Source organism: Chiloscyllium punctatum, chromosome 25 (genome assembly GCF_047496795.1).
Source record: "Chiloscyllium punctatum isolate Juve2018m chromosome 25, sChiPun1.3, whole genome shotgun sequence".
Taxonomy (NCBI): domain Eukaryota; kingdom Metazoa; phylum Chordata; class Chondrichthyes; order Orectolobiformes; family Hemiscylliidae; genus Chiloscyllium; species Chiloscyllium punctatum.
Window position 1 is genome coordinate 41,460,258 of NC_092763.1, and position 20,734 is coordinate 41,480,991.

Below are 20,734 nucleotides of genomic sequence, written 5' to 3' on the forward strand. Positions count from 1 at the left end.
ACTGGGCGCCTCCTAGCAGAGCGCTTTAGGGAACATTTCCGAGACACCCACACCAATCAACCAAACCGCCCCGTGGCCCAACATTTCAACTCCCCCTCCCACTTTGCCGAGGACATGGAGGTCCTGGGCCTCCTTCACCACCGGTCCCTCACCACCAGACGCCTGGAGGAAGAACGCCTCATCTTCCGCCTCGGAACACTTCAACCCCAGGGCATCAATGTGGACTTCAACAGCTTCCTCATTTCCTCTTCCCCCACCTCATCCTAGTTTCAAACTTCCAGCTCAGCACTGTCTTCTTGACTTGTCCGGACTTGTCCGACCTGCCTAGCTCCTTTTCCACCTATCCACTCCACCCTCTCCTCCTTGACCTTTCACCTTCATCTCCTCCCCCACTCGCCCATTGTACTCTATGCTACTCTCTCCCCACCCCCACCCTCCTCTAGCTTATCTCTCCACGCTTCAGGCTCACTGCCTTTAATCCTGATGAAGGGCTTTTGCCCGAAACGTCGATTTTGCTGCTTGTTGGATGCTGCCTGAACTGCTGTGCTCTTCCAGCACCACTAATCCAGTATTTGCTTTCCAGCATCTGCAGTTATTGTTTTTATCTCGATAATTTCCATTCATCCTTAACTTTCACGTTTTAATTTTTTTAAACAAGTACCCATTTTGAGGGTTTTCTCGTCGTTCCCATCATCCTGAGAAACCTTGAAAATCAGCCTGACTCTCTCCATGACTGAAAAGTCCATCCTCTAAAGGGGTTTACAGAACTACCCAAAATAAGGTAATAAAACTGAACTGAAAGTATGTGCAAATTAACAATCATAGGATCCTGGTAGGGCAGAAAATGGCTATTCGGCCTAAGATATCCTGCACTGACCCTCTGAAGAAAATCCTACACAGTCCCAGCCACCAACGCTATCCCTGTGACCCGGCATATTTCATGCATTTAGCCTGTCCATCCCTAGACACTATGGACAATTTAGCATGTCTAATTAACCTAACCTGAATATCTTTGGATGGTCGAAGGAAAATGGAGCACCCAGCAGAAGCCCAAATGGAAACGGGGAGCACATGCAAACTCGACACAGGCAGTCGTACAAGGCTGTAATCCAACCTGCGTCCCTGATGCTCTGAGGCAAGAGTGCTAACCATTGTGACACAAGCAGTGATAAAGGGTATTTTAACTTCAGCTGGCCAGCTGGAAATGAAAGTGATCAGATCAGTCAAATGTCTTACATCCTCAATAAAGTTTGTTTTGTATTAACTTCATGCTATAAAACAAGCTTCCAATTCATTATTTCTCTCTTTGTGGAACATGCAGTCCTCAAGTTGAACTCCTAACATATCCCTAAAAAGTGTGCTTAATAGAAATGTACTAAACCAAAAGTGCTTTCCTGTAAGAAAGCATCTAGTAAAGGTGGGTAACTTTCCAGACCTCTACTTTTCATATTAATTTTGTTGCCTAGAACCTAACTGACTCAAAACTAAACTTAATAACATAGCCTTCTTGGGACTTATCTCCCACTCACTGCTGTTTCCTCACTACATTACTCTCCCAAATCTACTCATCAATTTCCTCTCCTGATTCCCTCTCTGCACTCCCTCTCTCTCACTTCCCACTCCTCAGCACATTCCTTTCCTGACTCTCACATTCACCTCTCTGTCCTGACCCTCCCTAACATCCCTCTTTTGATTTTCCTGCTTGACAGTTCCCTCCCCCAACCTTGCTGCTTGTCGCTTCCATCACCCAACTCTCCCATCACTTCCCCCTAGTCACCCTCTAATTCTATTAGTTTTAAAATAGTGATGGAAAAAGATAGACTAGATCTAAAAGTTGAAGTTCTAAATTGGAAAACGGCCAATTTTGACAGTATTAGGCAAGAACTTTCAAAAGCTGATTGGGGGCAGGTGTTCTCAGGTAAAGGGATGGCTGGAAAATGGGAAGCCTTCAGAAGTGAGATAACTAGAGTCCAGTGACAGTAATTCATCCTGTCAGGGTGAAAGGAAAGGCTGGTAGGTATAGGGAATACTGGATGACTAAAGAAATTGAGGGTTTGGTTAACAAAAAGAAGGAAGCACGTCAGGTATATTAGGATAGATCGAGTGAATCCTTAGGAGAGTATAAAGGCAGTAGGAGTATACCTAAGAGGGAAATCAGGAAGGCAAAAAGGGGACATGAGATAGCTTTGGCAAATAGAGCTAAGGAGAATCCAAAGGATTTTTATAAATACATTAAGGACAAAAGGGTAACTGAGTGGAGAATAGGACCCATCAAAGATCAGCAAGACTGCCTTTGTGTGGAGCCACAGGGGATGGGGGAGATATTAGACGAGTATTTTGCATCAGTATTTACTTTGGAAAAGGACTTGGCAGATATAGACTGTAGGGAAATACATGGTGACATCTTGAAAATGTCCATATTACAGAGAAGGAAGTGCTGGATGTCTTGAAATGCATAAAAGTGGATAAATCCCCAGGGACCTGATAAGGTGTACCCCAGAACTCTGTGGGAAGCTAGGGAAGTAATTGCTGGGCCACTTGTTGAGATATTTGTGTCATCAATAGTCACAAGTGAGGTGCCTGAAGACTGGAGGTTGGCTAACATGGTGCCACTATTTAAGAAAGGTGGTAAGGACAAGCCAGGAACTATAGACTAGTAAGCCTGACGTCGGTGGTAGGCAAGTTGTTGGAGGTAATCCAGAGGGACAGGATGTACATGTATTTGGAAAGGCAAGGACTGATTAGGGATAGTCAACATGGCTTTGTGCATGGGAAATCATGTCTCAAAAACTTGATTGAGTTTTTTTTGAAGAAGTAACAAAGAGGATTGATGAGGGCAGAGTGGTAGACGTGATCTATCTGGACTTCAGTAAGGTGTTCGACAAGGTTCCCCTTGGGAGACTGGTTAGCAAGATTAGATCTCATGGAATACAGGGAGAACTAGCCATTTGGATACAGAACTGGCACAAAAGTAGAAGACAGAGGATGGTGGTGAAGGGTTGTTTTTCAGACTGGAGGCCTGTGACCAGTGGAGTGCCACAAGGATCGGTGCTGGGTCCACTACTTTTTGTAATTTATATAAATGATTTGGATGTGAGCATAAGACGTATAATTAGAGAGCTTGCAGTTGACACCAAAATTGGAGGTGTAGTGGACAGTGAAGAGGGTTACCTCAGATTACAACAGGATCTGGACCAAATGGTCCAATGGGCTGAGAAGTGGCAACTGGAGTTTAATTTAGATAAATGCGAGGTGCTGCATTTTGGGAAAGCAAATCTTAGCAGGACTTACACACTTAATGGTAAGGTCTTAGGGACTTGCTGAACAAAGAGACCTTGGAGTGCAGGTTCATAGCTCCTTGAAAGTAGAGTCGCAGGTAGATAGGATAGTGAAGAAGGCATTTGGTATGCTTTCCTTTATTGGTCGGAGTATTGAGTACAGGAGTTAGGAGGTCATGTTGTGTCTGTACAGGACATTGGTTAGGCCACTTTTGGAATACTTCATGCAATTCTGGACTCTATCCTATCGGAAAGATGTTGTAAAACTTGAAAGGGTTCAGAAACGGTTTACAAGGATGTTGCTAGGGTTGGAAGATTTGAGCTATAGGGAGAGGTTGAATAGGCTAGACTGTTTTCACTGGAGCGTCAGAGGCTGAGGGGGTGACCTTATAGAGGTTTATAAAATCATGAGGTGCATAGGTAGAGTAAATAGACAAAGTCTGTTCCCTGGGGTGGGACAGTCCAGAACTCAAGGGCATAGATTTAGAGTGAAAGGGGAAAGATATAAAAGAGACCTAAGGGGCAACATTTTCATGCAGAGGGTGGTACAATTGCAACATTTAAAAGGCATCTGGATGGGTGTATAAATAGGAAGGGTTTGGAGGGATATGGGCCGGGTGCTGGCAGGTGGGACTAGATTGGGTTGGGACAGCCATTGAGAGCCATCGGGGGACCCATCACATCGTGTGCCAACCTGGCATTTGACAGACCAACATCAGGCCTATCTCAGGATCAAGAAGCCCAGAGGAAGGGAGTTCCACCAGCTGAAAGCTGCTGACCAACCAGAGGCTGGTGGCTCTATAAGCTGCTAATGCCACCTGAGAAGTGGTGGCTGCTGCCAGCACAACTCCTATTCAGGGATTGGGATACTTGCTCAATTCTCAAACCACAGGTGAGTGATGGCTGATGGTGGGGACAGGTTGTGGCTCACTCCCTCAAACCCAATTCCTGATCCGGAGTCTCTCAATCAGGCACTGCATGCCATTGAGCAGAAGATGTTTTCCCTTCCTTTTTCCCATGCCGGGAAACATTTGAAAAGATTTGCTTGTGGTGCTCCCACCCTAGGGAGCCCCTACCTTCCACACGATATCTGTGGAAGGGGGATAACGCAAACAAGCAGGAATTAATTAGCCACTTAAGAATCTCAATCAGCTGTGGGATGCCCAGCTCATCCCAAGATCTTACTATCATTGTATTAATCACAGTGGAAGCAATAATTTAACAGCGTGCCCACCAACCACCCTCCGCTTGATTAGAGCATAAAATCCCTACATTCAACCCACTGAATGCACACCAACCCTCCAAAGAGCAACCCAACCCCCTACCCTATCCCTGTGACCCTGCCTTTCCCTAATCCACCTAGCCTGCACATCCCTGGCTACCACGGGATAATTTCCCATGGCCAATTCATCGAACCTGCACATCTTTGGACTGTGGGTGGAAACCGGAGCACCAACAGAAAAACCAAGCAGACATGGGAAAATGTGCAAACTCCACACAGACAGTTTGTTGCCCAAGGATAGAATCAAACCCAGGTCCCTGGCACTGTGAGGCAGCAGTGCCACTCTGCCACCATGAAATAAATAGTCCCAAACCACAAAACTCACCAGAGGGAAGGGAGACAAATACAGCCATATTGTCCTCCAATTCTAATTACTGCTCTTGTTTCTTGGCTTTATTTCTCAAGTTTTGCTTATAACTGTGAAACTCTGATTTTTATTTTACAATCTTCAATATCTTTATACTTTTTCAATATCTTTTCCTTCCTGGCTCTTCTCTTTTTGCCAAAGTGCACTATGGTTGGTTTTCTCATACCTCATTTTGGACATTTTACTTTATACTGTGCTTTCACGACATTGTTCTTAATTCCTCCAAGGTTGTCCATGCCTCAGCCTCATCAATTTAAGTTCTCCTCCATTGCTTTGTTTGCCCTTTCCACAGGGATGTTGTATTCAGTTTGGTTCAGGTGAAGTAATTCTGATTTAATGATGATAAACTCTATCAGCAAAACCATTAGCTACAAATGTTTCCATAGAACAGAACAAAAACATCACAACATCACAGGTATTGATGTTATTTTAAAATAGATTTTAGATGATTAAAATAAATCCAAGTTTAAATAAATCCTATTTTGATGCACCCTTCAAAATTATTAAACTATCAAACAAAGAACTTTTGTTTCAACTGGTTTCATGGTATCTCATCGAGGGTATTTTCAAAATAAAATGTCAGCAACGATGGAATAGTTACCAAGCATCGACGTCATCTGCGGTTCATAACATTTTCTGTAAAATAAAACTACAATGTTAAAATTGCAATTATTCATTCAAATATAACAATGATTAAATTCTTAATACATACATTGCAGAACTCAAGGGATTTCTTGCAATTCATTTTTACTGCAGAACCATGTCTTGCAGTGATAATCTATTCCATCAATGATGACACCTATATTGAGAAAACAACCATTATAAAATAATGAACATTTACTGAGAGAGCCTGAATTTGGAATACTGTCGATATATCTAGACATTATTAATAAAGCTAATTAAAATAAGAAGTACTCCAGGAATAGGTATTAGTACAGTATGACTCATCCAGATTTTCTCTCCACCTATTTAACATTACCATGCAGTTGAAACTTTGCTTCGTATTCAAATAATAATAATCATTGCCCCTCAACAACCTTTAACTCACCCTAAGCCTAAATGTATGCAAGATTTGAATGCTGTTTCTATACATGACGAAAGTCTGCCAGTAATTTTCTTATACAACAGTCATCTGATAAGTTATGTGCCTCTATAGTTCATTTCTAACTATGCCAGTTTTTCTTGCCTTTTTCAAACTTCAATGCTACTGTGCTCCATGCTCAATACTTCATTAAAACTTGTATTTCTTGACCCAGGAAATGAACAGAAATGTAAACCACACAGAAACAATGAGAGTTATGTTGGTGAAAAGGATAGTGGCATTGTGATAAGTACACCACGGATACAAAAACAGTGATAAAATGAGTATGAAACAAACAGTTAAAAATACAATCATTTAATAGGAATCACATTGAAAAATATGGAGTAAACTGGTTATAAGAGTGTACATAATAGGAGACACACATAATATCAAGTCAAGATGGCTGAATAACCCATTATAATCAAGGCTGATATTCCGCATGAATTCTTCTTCCATATTCACACCCAACCTGGGCAGTTGGGAGATCAAAAACCTGCCTATACCAGCTTTGAATGTATTCAATGATGGAACATTCAAAACCCTCTGGTAGTGAATTACAGAATTTCATAATTCTTTCTGGAAAGAAATTTCTCTTAATCTCCATCCTAAATGATTGGCATCTCTTACTGAAATTAGATCTGCATGTTCTAGAATCCCCAGCCTGTGTGTATACCCTTCAAACTACATTAGACTCTTGCATGATTTAATGAAATCACCACTCATTCTTATGAACTCCACAGGATACAGTTCCTGTTTCCTCAGGCTCTCATCAAAAGGTAATATAGTCATCTCAATACTGATTAATGCTGTGAGGCCCCTGAGACAAGTGCACCCTTCCCCAACATGGAGCCCAAAAACTGCACAGTACTTAAGCTGTGATCTCATTAAAACCTTATATAATCATAGCAGGACTTCTTGTTCTTGTACCTCTTGCAATAAAAGCCAATATGACATTTACTTTCCTAATTGCAAACTGTCCCTGCATGCTAACTTTTTGTTCTGTACATGATTACATCCACGTCTTTTGAATATCAATGTTTAAAAGTATGATACCTATTAAAAATATTCTACTTTCTATTCTTCACACTAAAACGAGTAACCTCACACTTTGCCACATCATACTCCATTCTGCAATATTGCTGCCCCCTCACAGAACTTGCAATCTCTTTGCAGGAATGGGTCCTCCTCACAGAGTACAATGCTAAATTGCTTTGTATTGTTGGCAAGCAATAACCAGTGGACACAGATTTAAGGCAATTCAGAAAACAAAGCAATGTTGACATGAGCACAAAATGGTTAGAATCAGGAATGCACTCTCTGAGACTGTAGTGCAGGCAGATTCAATTGAAGTATTCAACAGGAAATTGATCATCTGGAATGGAAAATTGTGCAGTACTGTAGGAAGATGACTGAGAAGTGCTACTAGGTGAATTGCTCCTTCAGTGAGCCAGCACAGACACAAAACTAAGGGCATAGGTTTAGGATGAGCAGGGAAAGATTTAAAAGGGACTTAAGGGGCAACATTTTCAACAGGGGCTAGTGCATGTTTGGAATGAGCTGCTAGAGGAAGTGGTGGTGGCTGGTACAATTACAAGATTTAAAAGGCTTCTGGATGGGTATATACACATAGGAAGGGTTTAGAGGGATATGGGCCAAATACTGGCAAATGGAATTCGATGAGGATATCTGATCGGCATGGACCAGTTGGACTGAAGGGTTAATTTCTGTGCTGTACATCCCTACTTAATAGCCAAATTGGCCGTTTTCTCTGCTAAAATACCTCAATAAATCTATGAGCTTGGACATATTCTTCTCAGTCTCTGTCTAAGATATTAACTCGGATAGAAAACTATTGAAGTTCAGCACTAATCTTTCATGGACTACAGCAGTTCAAGGGCAACTAGGAAGAGGCAATAAATGCTAGCTAGCCAGTGACACCTTTGTCCCACAAATAAATAAAAAAAAGCACTCCCCTAGTTATAGCCCAGCAACTTTCAAATGACAAGAGGAAATAAATACTAGGGATAATCAATCCTCCATTCATGCTACTATATTATTCCAAGTCCATGAGCTCTTATATTCTATATTAACCTTTTGTGTGGCACTTTACCAGCTGCTTTTTGCAAATCCAAACACACTAGGTTTACTGGCTACTAGGTTTACTACCCTATTAGTTAAATTTTCAAAAACACAAATAAATTTGGCAAGCATATTTTCTTTTTTATAATATTGCATTGACTCTTTTGGATCATACTATGTTTTTGCAATTTTTTTTCATAACAGATCCCAATATTCCACCGATATCTGATGTCATGCTAAGTGGTCTGAAATCCTGTGTTTTCTCCTTCGCTTCTTTCTTGAATGACAATGTTACAATTGATAAGTTGCAATCTGCTTAGCCCATTGTAGAATCTAAAGACCTATGAAAATCACAACCAATGCTCTCTCTGTCTCTGCAGCCAGCTCTTTTAGAATGCAGACCATCATGCAAATCCTGAGGTGCATCAGATTTTCGTCCTTTAACCTCTATAGTACGTTTTTTTGCTAACATTAAACACCATAAGTTTTTTAGTCTTCTTGGTCCCTTGACTGCCTTTTATTTCTGAAACGTAATTTGTATCTTCTATCGAGAAGACAGACAAAATATTTATTCAACATCTTGCCATTTCTCATTCCCCAAGATATTTTATTCCTGCCTCTGCCTCAAAGGGACCAGCATTTAGTTCAGCTACTTTTCTCATTTTAATACTTGCTAAACTTCTTACATTCCATTTGTATAATCATCTCCAGTTTACTTTCATCTCTAATTTCCCTCTATAATCAGGTTTTTGGTCAATTTTGTTAGGTCCTAAATTGTTCAAATTTCTCAGGCTTAATGTTATTTTTCACATTATTTTAAGCCTCTTATTGCAATTCTATCCTTAATTTCCACAGGAAGTTAGAGTTGAAATTTTCTTCACTGAGTTCTTTTTTGATTAAAACCTTTTTAGTTCTATATTTTGAATAATTTGTTTAATGTTTCCCACGGCTTATCTACCATCTTTTAGTATATTTATCTAATCAACCTCAGTCCACTTCTCCTTCACACCAATAATTGGCTTTAAGTTTAATATTCTTATCTTACCTCAAACTTTACACGGAAACCAATAGTATTGTGTTCACTTTTTCGCAGATGATTATTTACAATGAGATTATCAATTCATCCTTCCTAGTTAGACCATACTAAAATACTAAGTACAGTTGGTCCCAAAATATATTCTTCTAAGAAGTTATCATCAAAACATTTTAAAACTCATCTTCCACACTACTCTTTCCCTCTATATGAAAATTAAAATCCTCTACAATTAGTACTTTGCATTTGTTAGAAATTCTGCATTCTTTCTGATATTTAATTATTTGTCCCAAAATATAAATATTGTTAGACAGCTGATAAATGACACCTACCAGTATGTTCTTCCCTTTTTATTAATGTTTTTTGACTAAGTGAGGAGCTCTGGGACATCCTGGGGTTGTGCAAACAAATATATGAATTCACTTTATTTCCCTTCTTTCTCTTTACACATGCATAAACATACTTTCCAGAAAAATTTGTGCTGTTCCTGTGAAATTGGCTAACAAAATACATTCAGGGATTGAATATGGACCTTTTATCTACTAAATTGACAGCGGCTTTCTCTCCTTTGGGTCTTATGCCATCTTTATGTTGCTAGTGAATAGCAGGTGCTAATACAATGTAGCATAAAGAGGGTGAAACCATCAGGAACCAACTACATTTGAGTCTCAAGTTATGGAAGTAGCTTCAGAAACTCCACAGGGTCAGTTTTGCACTCCCAGAGTTTGTTTAAATAGAAAAAAAAGAATACACAAGCTCTAGTTTGTATTTCACAATACACAACTACTTTCACATTTCTCTCTAGTGTAAACTGTTCTTGAGAAAGCTATTCTCATACTTACTGCAACTAGCTACTGGGAGTTTGGATGAACTACATCAATCCATGTAGTCAGAACTCCAGGCTGGGGACATTCCATGCATCAGGGGCAAGCTCTAATTACGCACTAAATAATTATCTTGAATGATAAAAAAGAATGATCACAACATTTCACAGTTTTTGGTATTACATTCTCTAACACGTAATGAACTACTGGTCAAATAAGAAAGCATTTTTAACAGTATTAATGTGAAATCCTAATTGCAGTAGTTCTAACAAATGGATTGTGAAATTGGTAGTAATAACTACTATTTTTGAACAATACTAACTGTAATCTAAAAATCTACTGAAAGAAAAACTAATCCCATGTTTCAGATTTTATTTTATAAGATGTCCTAAGGTGTTTTAAAGGTCTATATTTACTTAAAACTGCCACTGAACTCAAGTACCATAAAAAGGGTTTCATAGAGTAATAAAATTAGAGAAAATGCAATACCAGCAATCTGAAGTGGCATCGGAAAGCAGCAGGAACTTTGCTTTTTATGCACACAAGATTGACAGGCTTTGGAATGCACTCCAGGAGTTACTGATTGAAGCAGAGTCATTTCAACATGTAACAATACATTGGAAAAGCTTTTGAAGGAATGGGGATAATATGTTATGGAATAAGGACAAATAAATTGGACTAAATTGCTGTTCATATGGTGGACAGACACTGACATAAAATAATTAAGATGACGAAAGGACTACTTCCACATCATTATTTCCACATAGTTCAATGTTTCAAATTTGCAGCATTATGAACTTTTCTTTCCTCCAAATAATATTTACAGTGTGAAGGATGTGGATTTCCTTTCTGGTTGCTGTTCTCCTGTGGAATTCAGGTTGTTGACAAAGGAAGCAGAGATAATGCCATGCTGTAGCTCAACAACTGTGTGTGTGCTTGTCAAGGCTGCTGACATCTAACACAGTGGATCTCTGAGATGAGTTCCATTTGGAGAGGAACACAGGTGTGTATCAATTGCATGCAAGCACACTGAAAGCACGGACAATATCTGTTTATTTTGTTTCCAACAGACAAGTCGGCTGTTGCTGCTGGCTGTTTTCCTACAAAGGTGAAGGTTTTCATTTCTGCTATCCATTTCAATCATCAGATCTCTGCTTAGCTGGTCTGTATTGAACAATAGTGCAGAGAAGGATGAAGAACTGCGAGCTTGGCAGTAAATACAACCTAAATGAGAAATCTGAATGACTTTAAGGAACAATAATAACTCAAATTCATAAAGCTATTTCAGATTTTATTTTATAAGATGTCCTAAGGTGTTTTAAAGGTCTATATTTACTTAAAACTGCCACTGAACTCAAGTACCATAACTAACATTTTGGTTAAATTGTAAATTTTAAGGAATGTCTTAATGCTAAGAGAGGTGAAGCTTTTTTGGAAGAAAATTTCAGAATTTAGGACTTAGGTGACTGTAAAGTAGACAAAGTTCCTAATGTTAGAGCAAAGAAAGTGGTTCAACCACAAGAGGCAGAATTGGAAGAATGCAGTTCTTGAAGAATTTAAGGCAATGATCCTTATGAGCTTCGTGCTCTGGTCAAACCACATTTGAAATATTTTGCATAGTTTTAGACCCCATCTCAGGGAGGATGTACTGGCCTGGGTGCGTGTTCAGAGGAGGTTCACGAGAATGGTCTCAGGATTGAAAAGCTTAACATATGAGGAATGTTTGAGGACTCTGGGTCTATACTCAGTGGAGTTTAGAAAGATGGGGGGGGAATCTAATTGAGACTTACAGAATGGAGATTAAAATCAGATCAGCCGTGTTGTTATTGAATGGTGAAGCAGGCTAGAAGGGCTGAATGGCCTACTCCTGTTCCTTATTTGTGTGTGTGAATTGCTGAATGGAAGGTACAACAATAGCAAAGGGCAAGGTCACGTAGGTGCTTCAACACAAAGATGAAAGATTTAAAATCAGGTTTGGTGGAGTAAAATCCAGTGGAGGGCAGCCAACAGAGGGATGATAGATGAATAGGAGTTTGAGTGAGTTAAATCATGAACAGCAAGAATTGGAGTAAACTTGAGTTTATGGAGGATGGAAGATGAGAGGCTAGCCAAACAAGCATTAAAATAGTACAATTTGGAGATACTGAAAGAATGGGTGCTTCTTAGCAGGCTGAAAGTTAAGGCAGAGATGGAGAATATTACTGAGGTTAATAACTGTTTTTATGGTTAAGAGAATATGGGGTCAGCAATTCAATTCAATAGAACATTATGAAACTGCAAATAAGGAACAGGAGTAAGTCATTCAGCACCTCGAAGTCTGCTCCAGCATTTAACAAGATCAGATTGTTTTGACTCTAACTTTGAACACAATAAAATCACATACCTGTAACTTCCGAATATTTGAGGTAAAATATAACGTTCATCGAGTCTTCCTGAATTGAAATAAATCAGCTACACATGTTGCAGTGACCCCTTCTACCTTATTTACATAGAAACAAATAGAGAACTTACTGCATAAAGAAACATTCATTTCCCTTAAAACCAGAAAAATTCAGTGTAGAAATAGTTTTTTCCCTCCATTGCCTATATGTACACCTAATGGCGCTGAGTTAAATAAACAACCCTTGAATAACTTTCCTGAGCAGTTCTGTGTCCTATGTGCATTTGAACTTGGTTTTTCATTTCCCCTGAAATGCACACTTCCATAAGCAGACACTGGTCAGTAACGAGGAGCATGAACCCCGGTCCCCCCGCCCCCCGTAATACCGGAGATATTGGCATCATTTGTCATTGCAGCATCACCGGCTGGAAATACTGTACCTAACCCAGTGGTGCTCAGAGATGTAGCCTGTCAACTTCCTGGCCAATCTGAAGCAGTTAGTTGTCTTTCAGGCAGCGCTATTAACAATGGGGCTGACGGATTTTAAACTTCAATTTTCTCGCTTTATCCTTGAATGTTTCAAATTGATGTCAGTTCCTAACCACCATTCCAGCTGAGAATTCATTCAGGAACTGAGCTACAACAATCATTGTTCTGAAATGTCGTTCAAGAAGTCACTTCATTCATACAGCAATCCAAATTAATCAATGCACAGCATCCCAAGCTTATCGCTGTGATTCCCTGTACAACTCTGTGCACGACCCTGTCAAACATTTACCCAGCTGCCAGACATGCGCTCAAGTATCTGTGCGATAATGTGAAATCACAACAAAACGCTCCAGTATTGGGCACAATAACATTGCTGATAACATTGACACATGGATCTTCCGCCTCCGTAAATCAACAAACAAAAGTTTGACAAAAGATTTTTCCAACAAGTCCCGGCCCCACCCTTCATTTGACTGAAGAAACTGGACAGAAGTTGCTCTCTGGTACTCACAGGGTACAGCAGGTCTGAGAGCCAGGGCTGACACATATCTGTGCAGACCGATGATTCTGACCTCCAGGAGCAGCGCCCGGTGACTAATAGATCCGATCTCCAGCTCGATCTCCTCCAACACACTGACCGCCTCTCTCGCCAGAGCCGAAAGCTGCCTCAGGACACTTCCCAAAGTAAAACTGGACACATCGATCAGATTCTCCAAGGCTGACAGCCTTCTGTCTTCGCCGGACAAACGGCACAATTGCACAGGGCGTACGATCCTCTTGCAAAACGGCATTTTGTTTTCAAAATACAACTATGTCAAATAAAATAATCTAAAATAGTAAATGATTCCAGGCAAGCAATGCAATCAAGCAGCTGTCAGGGCAAAACAAGCCTGAGCCGTGAATGGGATCGCTCTTTGCTTTCTGACAGATCATGTTCCAACCTCTAGAGAGCGCCGTTTCACTGGGAGAGGAGGGGTCTATACATATTTAACCAGCTGTGGAGTGGTCCAAATCTATTCAGAATTAAAATCTAACAGGCTCTCTTTAAAATAAATATGCGCCAAGGTTCTTCCCCCGCTCCCCCCCCCCCCCTAGTTTTCCAGCATTTGTTTGTAATCCTGCTGCGTAATGTAAACGAGGCGATGAAACTGACATTTCCTTTTAAGCATGGGGCTCGAGTTTTGGCTCCACAATATTGTGAAATTCCCAGTGTCACGTCCCTGCTCGTGATAGCAGCTGAAAGTCCGAGACAGAGTTCAGCTAAATCAATGTAAGCGAGTACTTCTCATCCATTTCAACTGGCAAGTTCTGTGCACTTTTCAGAATCGACTTTCTGCAGCATCTTTGTTGATTTATTCCAAAGTGGAAATAACTTTGTTTCTTCAAAAATAAAAGAGTTTGAAAAACTTTTTTTTGCTATTTGTAACATAACGCTTTATGTCCAGTCACATGTGTCACTTGTCTGGTGATCGCTTCCTCTTTAATATGGACTGATTTTGTAACGTTGAGTAAGAAAACAATGATTAGAAGTGTTGAGAGACGGAATGATATTATTCACACCAAATACAAATTGTTATATTTGAGCGAAATCACTAATTGTCTTCACCAATCTAATTGTCGGAGTCATAGAGTTGTACAGCAGCGATACAGGCGCTTAGGTCTAACTTGTCCATGTCGATCAAATATCCTAAAATAATCTACTCCCATTTGTCAGCATTTGGCCAATATCGCTCGAAACCCTTCCTATTCATATACCCAACCAGATGCCTTTTAACTCTTGTAATTGTACCAACCTCCACCAGCCTCCACCAATTCCATACACATCACCTTCCGCATGAAAATGTTGCCCCTTAGGTCCCTTTGAAATCTTCTGGCTCTCACTTTAAACCAGTGCTTGACTATTCACCCTATCCATGCTCCTCATGACTCCCCTCAGCCTCTGATGCTGCAAGGAAAAACAGCCCCAGCCCTATTCAGCCTCTCCCTATAGGGCAAACCCTACAACTCTGGCAACATCCTTCCAAATTTTTTCCGAACCCTTTCATAGCAAGGAAAAGAGAAACATTCCAAATGTGGCCTAACCAACCTCCAGTACAATCACAACGTGACCTCCCAACTCCTGTACTCAATGCACTGACCAATAAAGGCAAGTGTACTCAATGCCTTCTTCAACTCTATCTATCTGAGACTCCATTTTCATGAAACTATGAACCTACAGTCCAAGGTCCCTTTGTTCAGCAACTTTGTCCAGGATCATATCATTAAGTGTATAAGTCCTGGCCTGATTTGCTCTACCAAAATGCAACACCTCTCTCTTGAAAGCTATATTTCCACAAGGACATCATAGGCATAATACATAATGTAGGTGCAACCAGAAAGTTGAAAAGGAACATTAATAGGTAAAATGGGTGAGCCAAACTGAAGCAGGTGAAGTTCAGTGAGCAGAAATGTGACAGGCACTGTGGACTAAAGGATAGAAAGTGTATTTTCCAGTTGGAAAGAAACTGGAGCCTGTGGAAAAAAAGATTTAGAATTCTGAGTACATAAGAACATAAGAAGTAAGGGCAGGAGTAGACCATCTGGCCCTTTGAGCCTGCTCTGCCATTCAATAAGATCATGGCTGATCTTTTCATGGACTCATCTCCACTTAACCGCCCCATCACCATAACCCTTAATTCCTTTACTGTCCAAAAATCTATCTATATTTACTTTAAAAACATTCAGTGAGGTAACCTCAACTACTTCAGTGGGCAGGCAAATCCACAGATTCACAACCCTTTGGGTGAAGAAGTTCCTCCTCAACTCAATTCTAAATCTGCTCTCCCTAATTTTAAGGCTATGCCTCCTAATTCTAGTTTCATCTGCCAATGGAAACATCCTCCCTGCTTCTATGCTATCTATTCCCTTCATAATTTTATATGTTTCTGTAAGATCCCCCCTCATTCTTCTAAATTCCAATGAGTATAGTTCCAGTGTACTCAATCCCTCCTCATAATTCTGAAGTTGAGACAGTCGCTTTAGAATGGAATCATTCTCAATGAATGGCTTTTGCCTAAAACGTCGATTTTTCCTGCTGCTCAAATGCTGCCTGACCTGCTGTGCTTTTCCAGCACCACTCTAATCTTGACTCTAATCTCCAGGATCTACAGTACCCCCTTCTGCCTAGTCAACTTCAGAATTAGCCTAGTGAACCTCTTTTGCACTTCCTCCAGCTCCAGTACATCTTTTCTCAGGTGAGGAGCCCAAACACTGTACACAGTACTCTAGGTGTGACTTCACCCATCACCCTATACAGCTGCAGCATAACCTCTCTATTTTTAAACTCCATCCCTCCAGCAATGATGTGGAGGTGCCTGTGTTGGACTGGGTTAGATAAGGTCAAAAATCACAGAGCCCCAGGTTATAGTCCAACAGGTTTATTTGAAAACACAAGCTTTTGAGAGCCTCGCTCTTCCTTCAGGCACTAGCAACTGAAGAAGGAGCGAGGTTCTGAAAGCTTGTGTTTTCAAATAAACCTGTTGGACTATAACCTGGTTTTGTGTGATTTTTGACCTCTAGCATTGAAGGACAATATTCCATTTGCCTTCTTAATCGAGATTATAAGAAGTTGATGAACAATTACTGTATGATAAAATTGAAACGGCTAGTGCAATGTTGCTTTTATCTCAAGGGGGTGGAAGTTATGCTATGGAAAATTTTGGTTGGATTTTATTTTAATGATTGCACTTACTTTTGGGTACTGTACCTCTGGAGGGTTATATAGTGTCATGACCTTTGAGAATGACCCGAATGATACTGGTGATAATTGGAGGAAATTTATGAAGAGTCGTATCAGATACAAAACGTTACCCATTTTTCTCTCTCTACAGATTCTGCCAGACCTGCTGTATTTCTCCAGCACATTGTTTCTTTTTAGATTTCAGCATCCTCATTATTTTGATTTTATTTAAATTATTTAGGCAGATTGCACAGATGAGATTTGTATTTCCTTGAGGAAATATAAGGAATTACGGAGTGTTCTAATTGAAATCTAAGATGTTTGAAAGAATTGATTGACTGGTTAATGAGAAGTTATTTCCTCTGCTGGCGGAATCCAAAAATGGGGATAATTGAAAATCAGGTCCAGACCTTTAGGGTTCCATCAAAAAACATTTTGTCACACAATGGATAATGGAAATCTGGAACTCTTCCTTCCAAAAAACAAACTATTGAAGTTGAGTCAAGTGAAAATTTCTGAACTTGAGATTGCTAGATTTTTATTCGACAAGTATGCTAAGAGTTATGTTATGAAGGCAAGTATATGGTGTTAAGGTAAAGATCAGACAGGAGCTCATCAAATGGGAAAAACAGGCTTAGGGCAGCAAACAACCTGTTCCTATCTTCCTACAGTGCTCAATCTCAAAGAGCCACAGTGGCTGCTCTTTTAAATTTGAGCTTAGACAATAGCTATTCAACTGTGATAGTCACAATAATAAATCTAATCCTCTCCTCATTTAATGTCAATATTTCTGTTTTACAACAGGAGTTGCTCAATGGTGGTCTTGACTAGAAATTCTCTCTTGCCCAAGGAAAGTTGAAGCTAATTTGTAGCAGTTCCTGTGCAAGTCAGTAAATTTAGCACAGACCAGAAAGTGAATTAAGGGCTGTTGGACCCACATATTCAATTGTACATTATGCATGCTTTTATCTGCTGGACTAGAAGAGGATCTTTCCTTTTATGTAATAATATCAGAAGCACAATAACTGCCCTGTATAGCTTATTCTTAATAAAGTATTCAACATTGATCAAGAATAGGAACCTCTTACCTGAGAGTGTTGTTCAATTACTTGCATATATATGATGCACTAGTGCTTCCTATTATTCACCTTTTTGGTCTTGCTGTGGAATAGAAACAGGAGTAGGCCATTCAGCCCTTCAAGCCTGCAGCACTATTCAGTGTGATCATGGCTGATCATCCTACTCAGCATCCCATTTCCTACTTTCTCTCCATAACCTTTGATTTCTTTAGCCCAGAGAACTATATCTAACTCATTCTTCAAATTATTTAATGCTTTGGCATCAACTGCTTTCTGTGGCAGAGAATACCATAGGTTTACCACTCTCTGGGTGAAGAAATCTCTCCTCATCTCAGTCCAAAATGGCTTACTCCATATCCTTAGACTGTGACCCTTGATTTTGGACACCCCTAGTCATCAGGAACATCATTCAGCATCTATCCTGTCTAGTCCTATTAGAAATTTATAGGTTTCAATAAAATTGCCACGTTATTTTTCTAAACTCCACTAAATATGGCTCTAATTAATCCAGTCTCTGTCTTCACATGTCATGACAGAAAGAGAGAGTTTGCTGTAAATTTCCTTTATTGAAGCACAGGAATTTGCTGGTGGTGGGGTGAATGTTCATGGTACTAAATCAGATTGAAATCACTGATGTTTGGCTGTATAGCACACAAAACAACACATTTCACTGTCCTGGGCACATATGGCAATAATAAATCTATCAATCAATTAAAATGGATTGATAAAAAGCTAAGTAGTATTTGTCATATTTTGCAACAGGAACTTTTATCCAAGCCATATGCCCCAGTGCTGAAGATTGCAATTGATGTATCCGATACGAGGAGGTCAATTATGCTTTGAATTTTGGGATTGTTACCCTTCATGATTACCCTTTACATTCTTTCCATTCTGGGGAAATAAAATACTTCCACGTTCCTGTGGACTCAGAAGAAAGTAATAGAAAAATTAGCAAGCTAGAAATAGACAAAAATGCATAGTATAATTTGTACAACAAAATAAGAGATGAGGATTAATATTAATGCCACTGAAACGCCCCTATGTGATAGATGCAACATGCCACTTTTAGTCATGTTTTCTGTTGACATTAGCCAACATTTTAAGGCTATAGCTCATGCCAAAAATCACACAGCTAGCATCTGTTCAATATTGACAGCTCTGAATCTCAGTGTGTCACTGATCTCTTGCTGTTTCTTTTGCTGCTGTATCTGAGCGATCATGTTATTTCACAACGCTACTCAGCCCCACTGACTCTGTCAAAAGCATTTTAAATCTATTATTTATTTACCCAGGGTTAAAGTTCTAACAACTGTTCAATGTGAACTAAAAACTAAAAGACCATTGTCATCAAGACAAAAATGCTGGAAATTTTTGATATGCAAGAAAGAAAATTGTAATGATGTAATTATAGTCAAGTCAGCTGAAAGCATGTTTTCATGCAATTTAAGTCATTGTGTTGTGCTCGCAATTGAAAAGGAATGAATGAGCACTCTTCATGCAACTGGCATGTCATTAACATGGACAAGTTAAAATCAATCAAAAAGAAAGTCCAAGTTCATTTCCACAATTCCATATAAAGAAAGCTTTCAATTATTTACATTCAGGCAAAGAGCGTGCTGAAGAGAGGTTGGATGCATCCTGATTGGATGACAGATAAAAATCAGATTACAGATCACCTCACGACTAATAGTCGATCTCATGTAAAAGGTAAAAACAATGACTGCAGATGCTGAAAATCAAATACTGGATTAGTGGTGCTGGAAGAGCACAGCAGTTCAGGCAGCATCCAACGAGCAGCGAAATCAACGTTTCGGGCTTTATTCCTGATGAAGGGCTTTTGCCCGAAACGTTGATTTCGCTCCTCGTTGGATGCTGCCTGAACTGCTGTGCTCTTCCAGCACTACTAATCCAGGATCTCATGTAAAAGTCAACCCCTTTTTTTTGTCAACCACAAATAATCTGGAATGTTCCATATCTTGTGTAAACATTGATCCTACTTCTTCACAGATAAAGATTAACGTTTATGAGTCTGTGTGCTGGCTGTCACGTCCGGCTCCAGCTTTCCAGACTGCCGGCTGTTCCGCTCCAGTCCCGGTCTTCCAGTCTGCTGGTTGTTACGCACTGCTCCCGGTCTTCCAGTCCGCTGGCTGTTGCTGCCGCTCCAAGCTTTCAAAATTACCATAATATTTTTTTCTTACAGATCAATTCAGCTTCTGCGAATGATACAGTATGAATTTTAACAGGCATGAATTTCAGCCCCTCAAAAGTAGTATCCATGTAATATTCAACCCTTAAAATTTAACCTTAAAAAAATAGTCAAAAATGTAACTATTACTTGAGTATATACGATATGTTCACGAACCCTAAACAACTAAATGTGTCGGCATGTTAAAGGAGCACTCCACCTGTAACTTTAGACAATCTGGGTAAAAGATTAGGTGTGTATTCAGGAATACAATCTTTCAATATCCTTGTCTATATTTAAGGTTGAGATAGATTAATTTTTGATCAATGGGAGAATCAAAGGCTATTGGAAAAATGCAAGAAAGTGGATGTGAGGAATGTTGTATCTGCAATGATCCTTTTGAATGATGGAGCAGGTTCAAGGGGCTAAATGGACTACACGTGTTCCTATTTCTTATGGTGTTATGGTATCAAGCTGGTAGAAGCTGGTGAATAGATTAAATACAGCATGAAGTCATGTTCTGTATGCATCATAAAATTATGTAAATTTTAGAAGAAAAGAAAGGTTGAGGGAGACAAGGGCCCTTAGATTCAAGGACGTGAGGTTTATTCAGTAAAGTGGAGCTGAGGAGTATCAGATGAGGCATGAGCCCCTTGAGTTGACTTGCAGACTCGATGGGCCAATTGGCCTAGTTTGGCTCCAGTGTCTTATGGTCCAATTTTCTAAGTATGGAAACTAATGGTTACGATATTGGGCTCGCTAAAGCCCATGATTGTGCAATAACTCTTATAGCAGCAAAATGGCATTTATGGTACTCGCACACGTAGAGCAAATCACAGCAAACACAACATTGTTGAAAACATTAGTGTGTGAACGTTTGCTGGAAGTTTGCAAAACAGGCAGACCATGCCAGTAAATAATTCCATCGCAATTCTGTAA

The 20,734-nt window shown here is 39.8% G+C and overlaps 1 protein-coding gene across 2 annotated transcripts in view; it reads right to left on the reverse strand.

Moving 5' to 3' along the window:
- The window catches only part of nhsl2 (NHS-like 2), a 355,128-nt gene extending 341,441 nt beyond the window's left edge, over positions 1-13,687 (reverse strand). For both annotated transcript variants that reach the window (XM_072595118.1, XM_072595117.1), the window contains exon 1: positions 13,325-13,687. In XM_072595118.1, the coding sequence (XP_072451219.1) occupies positions 13,325-13,604 (280 nt within the window). In that variant the 5' untranslated portion in view covers positions 13,605-13,687. The remainder of the gene's footprint in view (positions 1-13,324) is intronic.
- Positions 13,688-20,734: the final 7,047 nt, after the last annotated feature.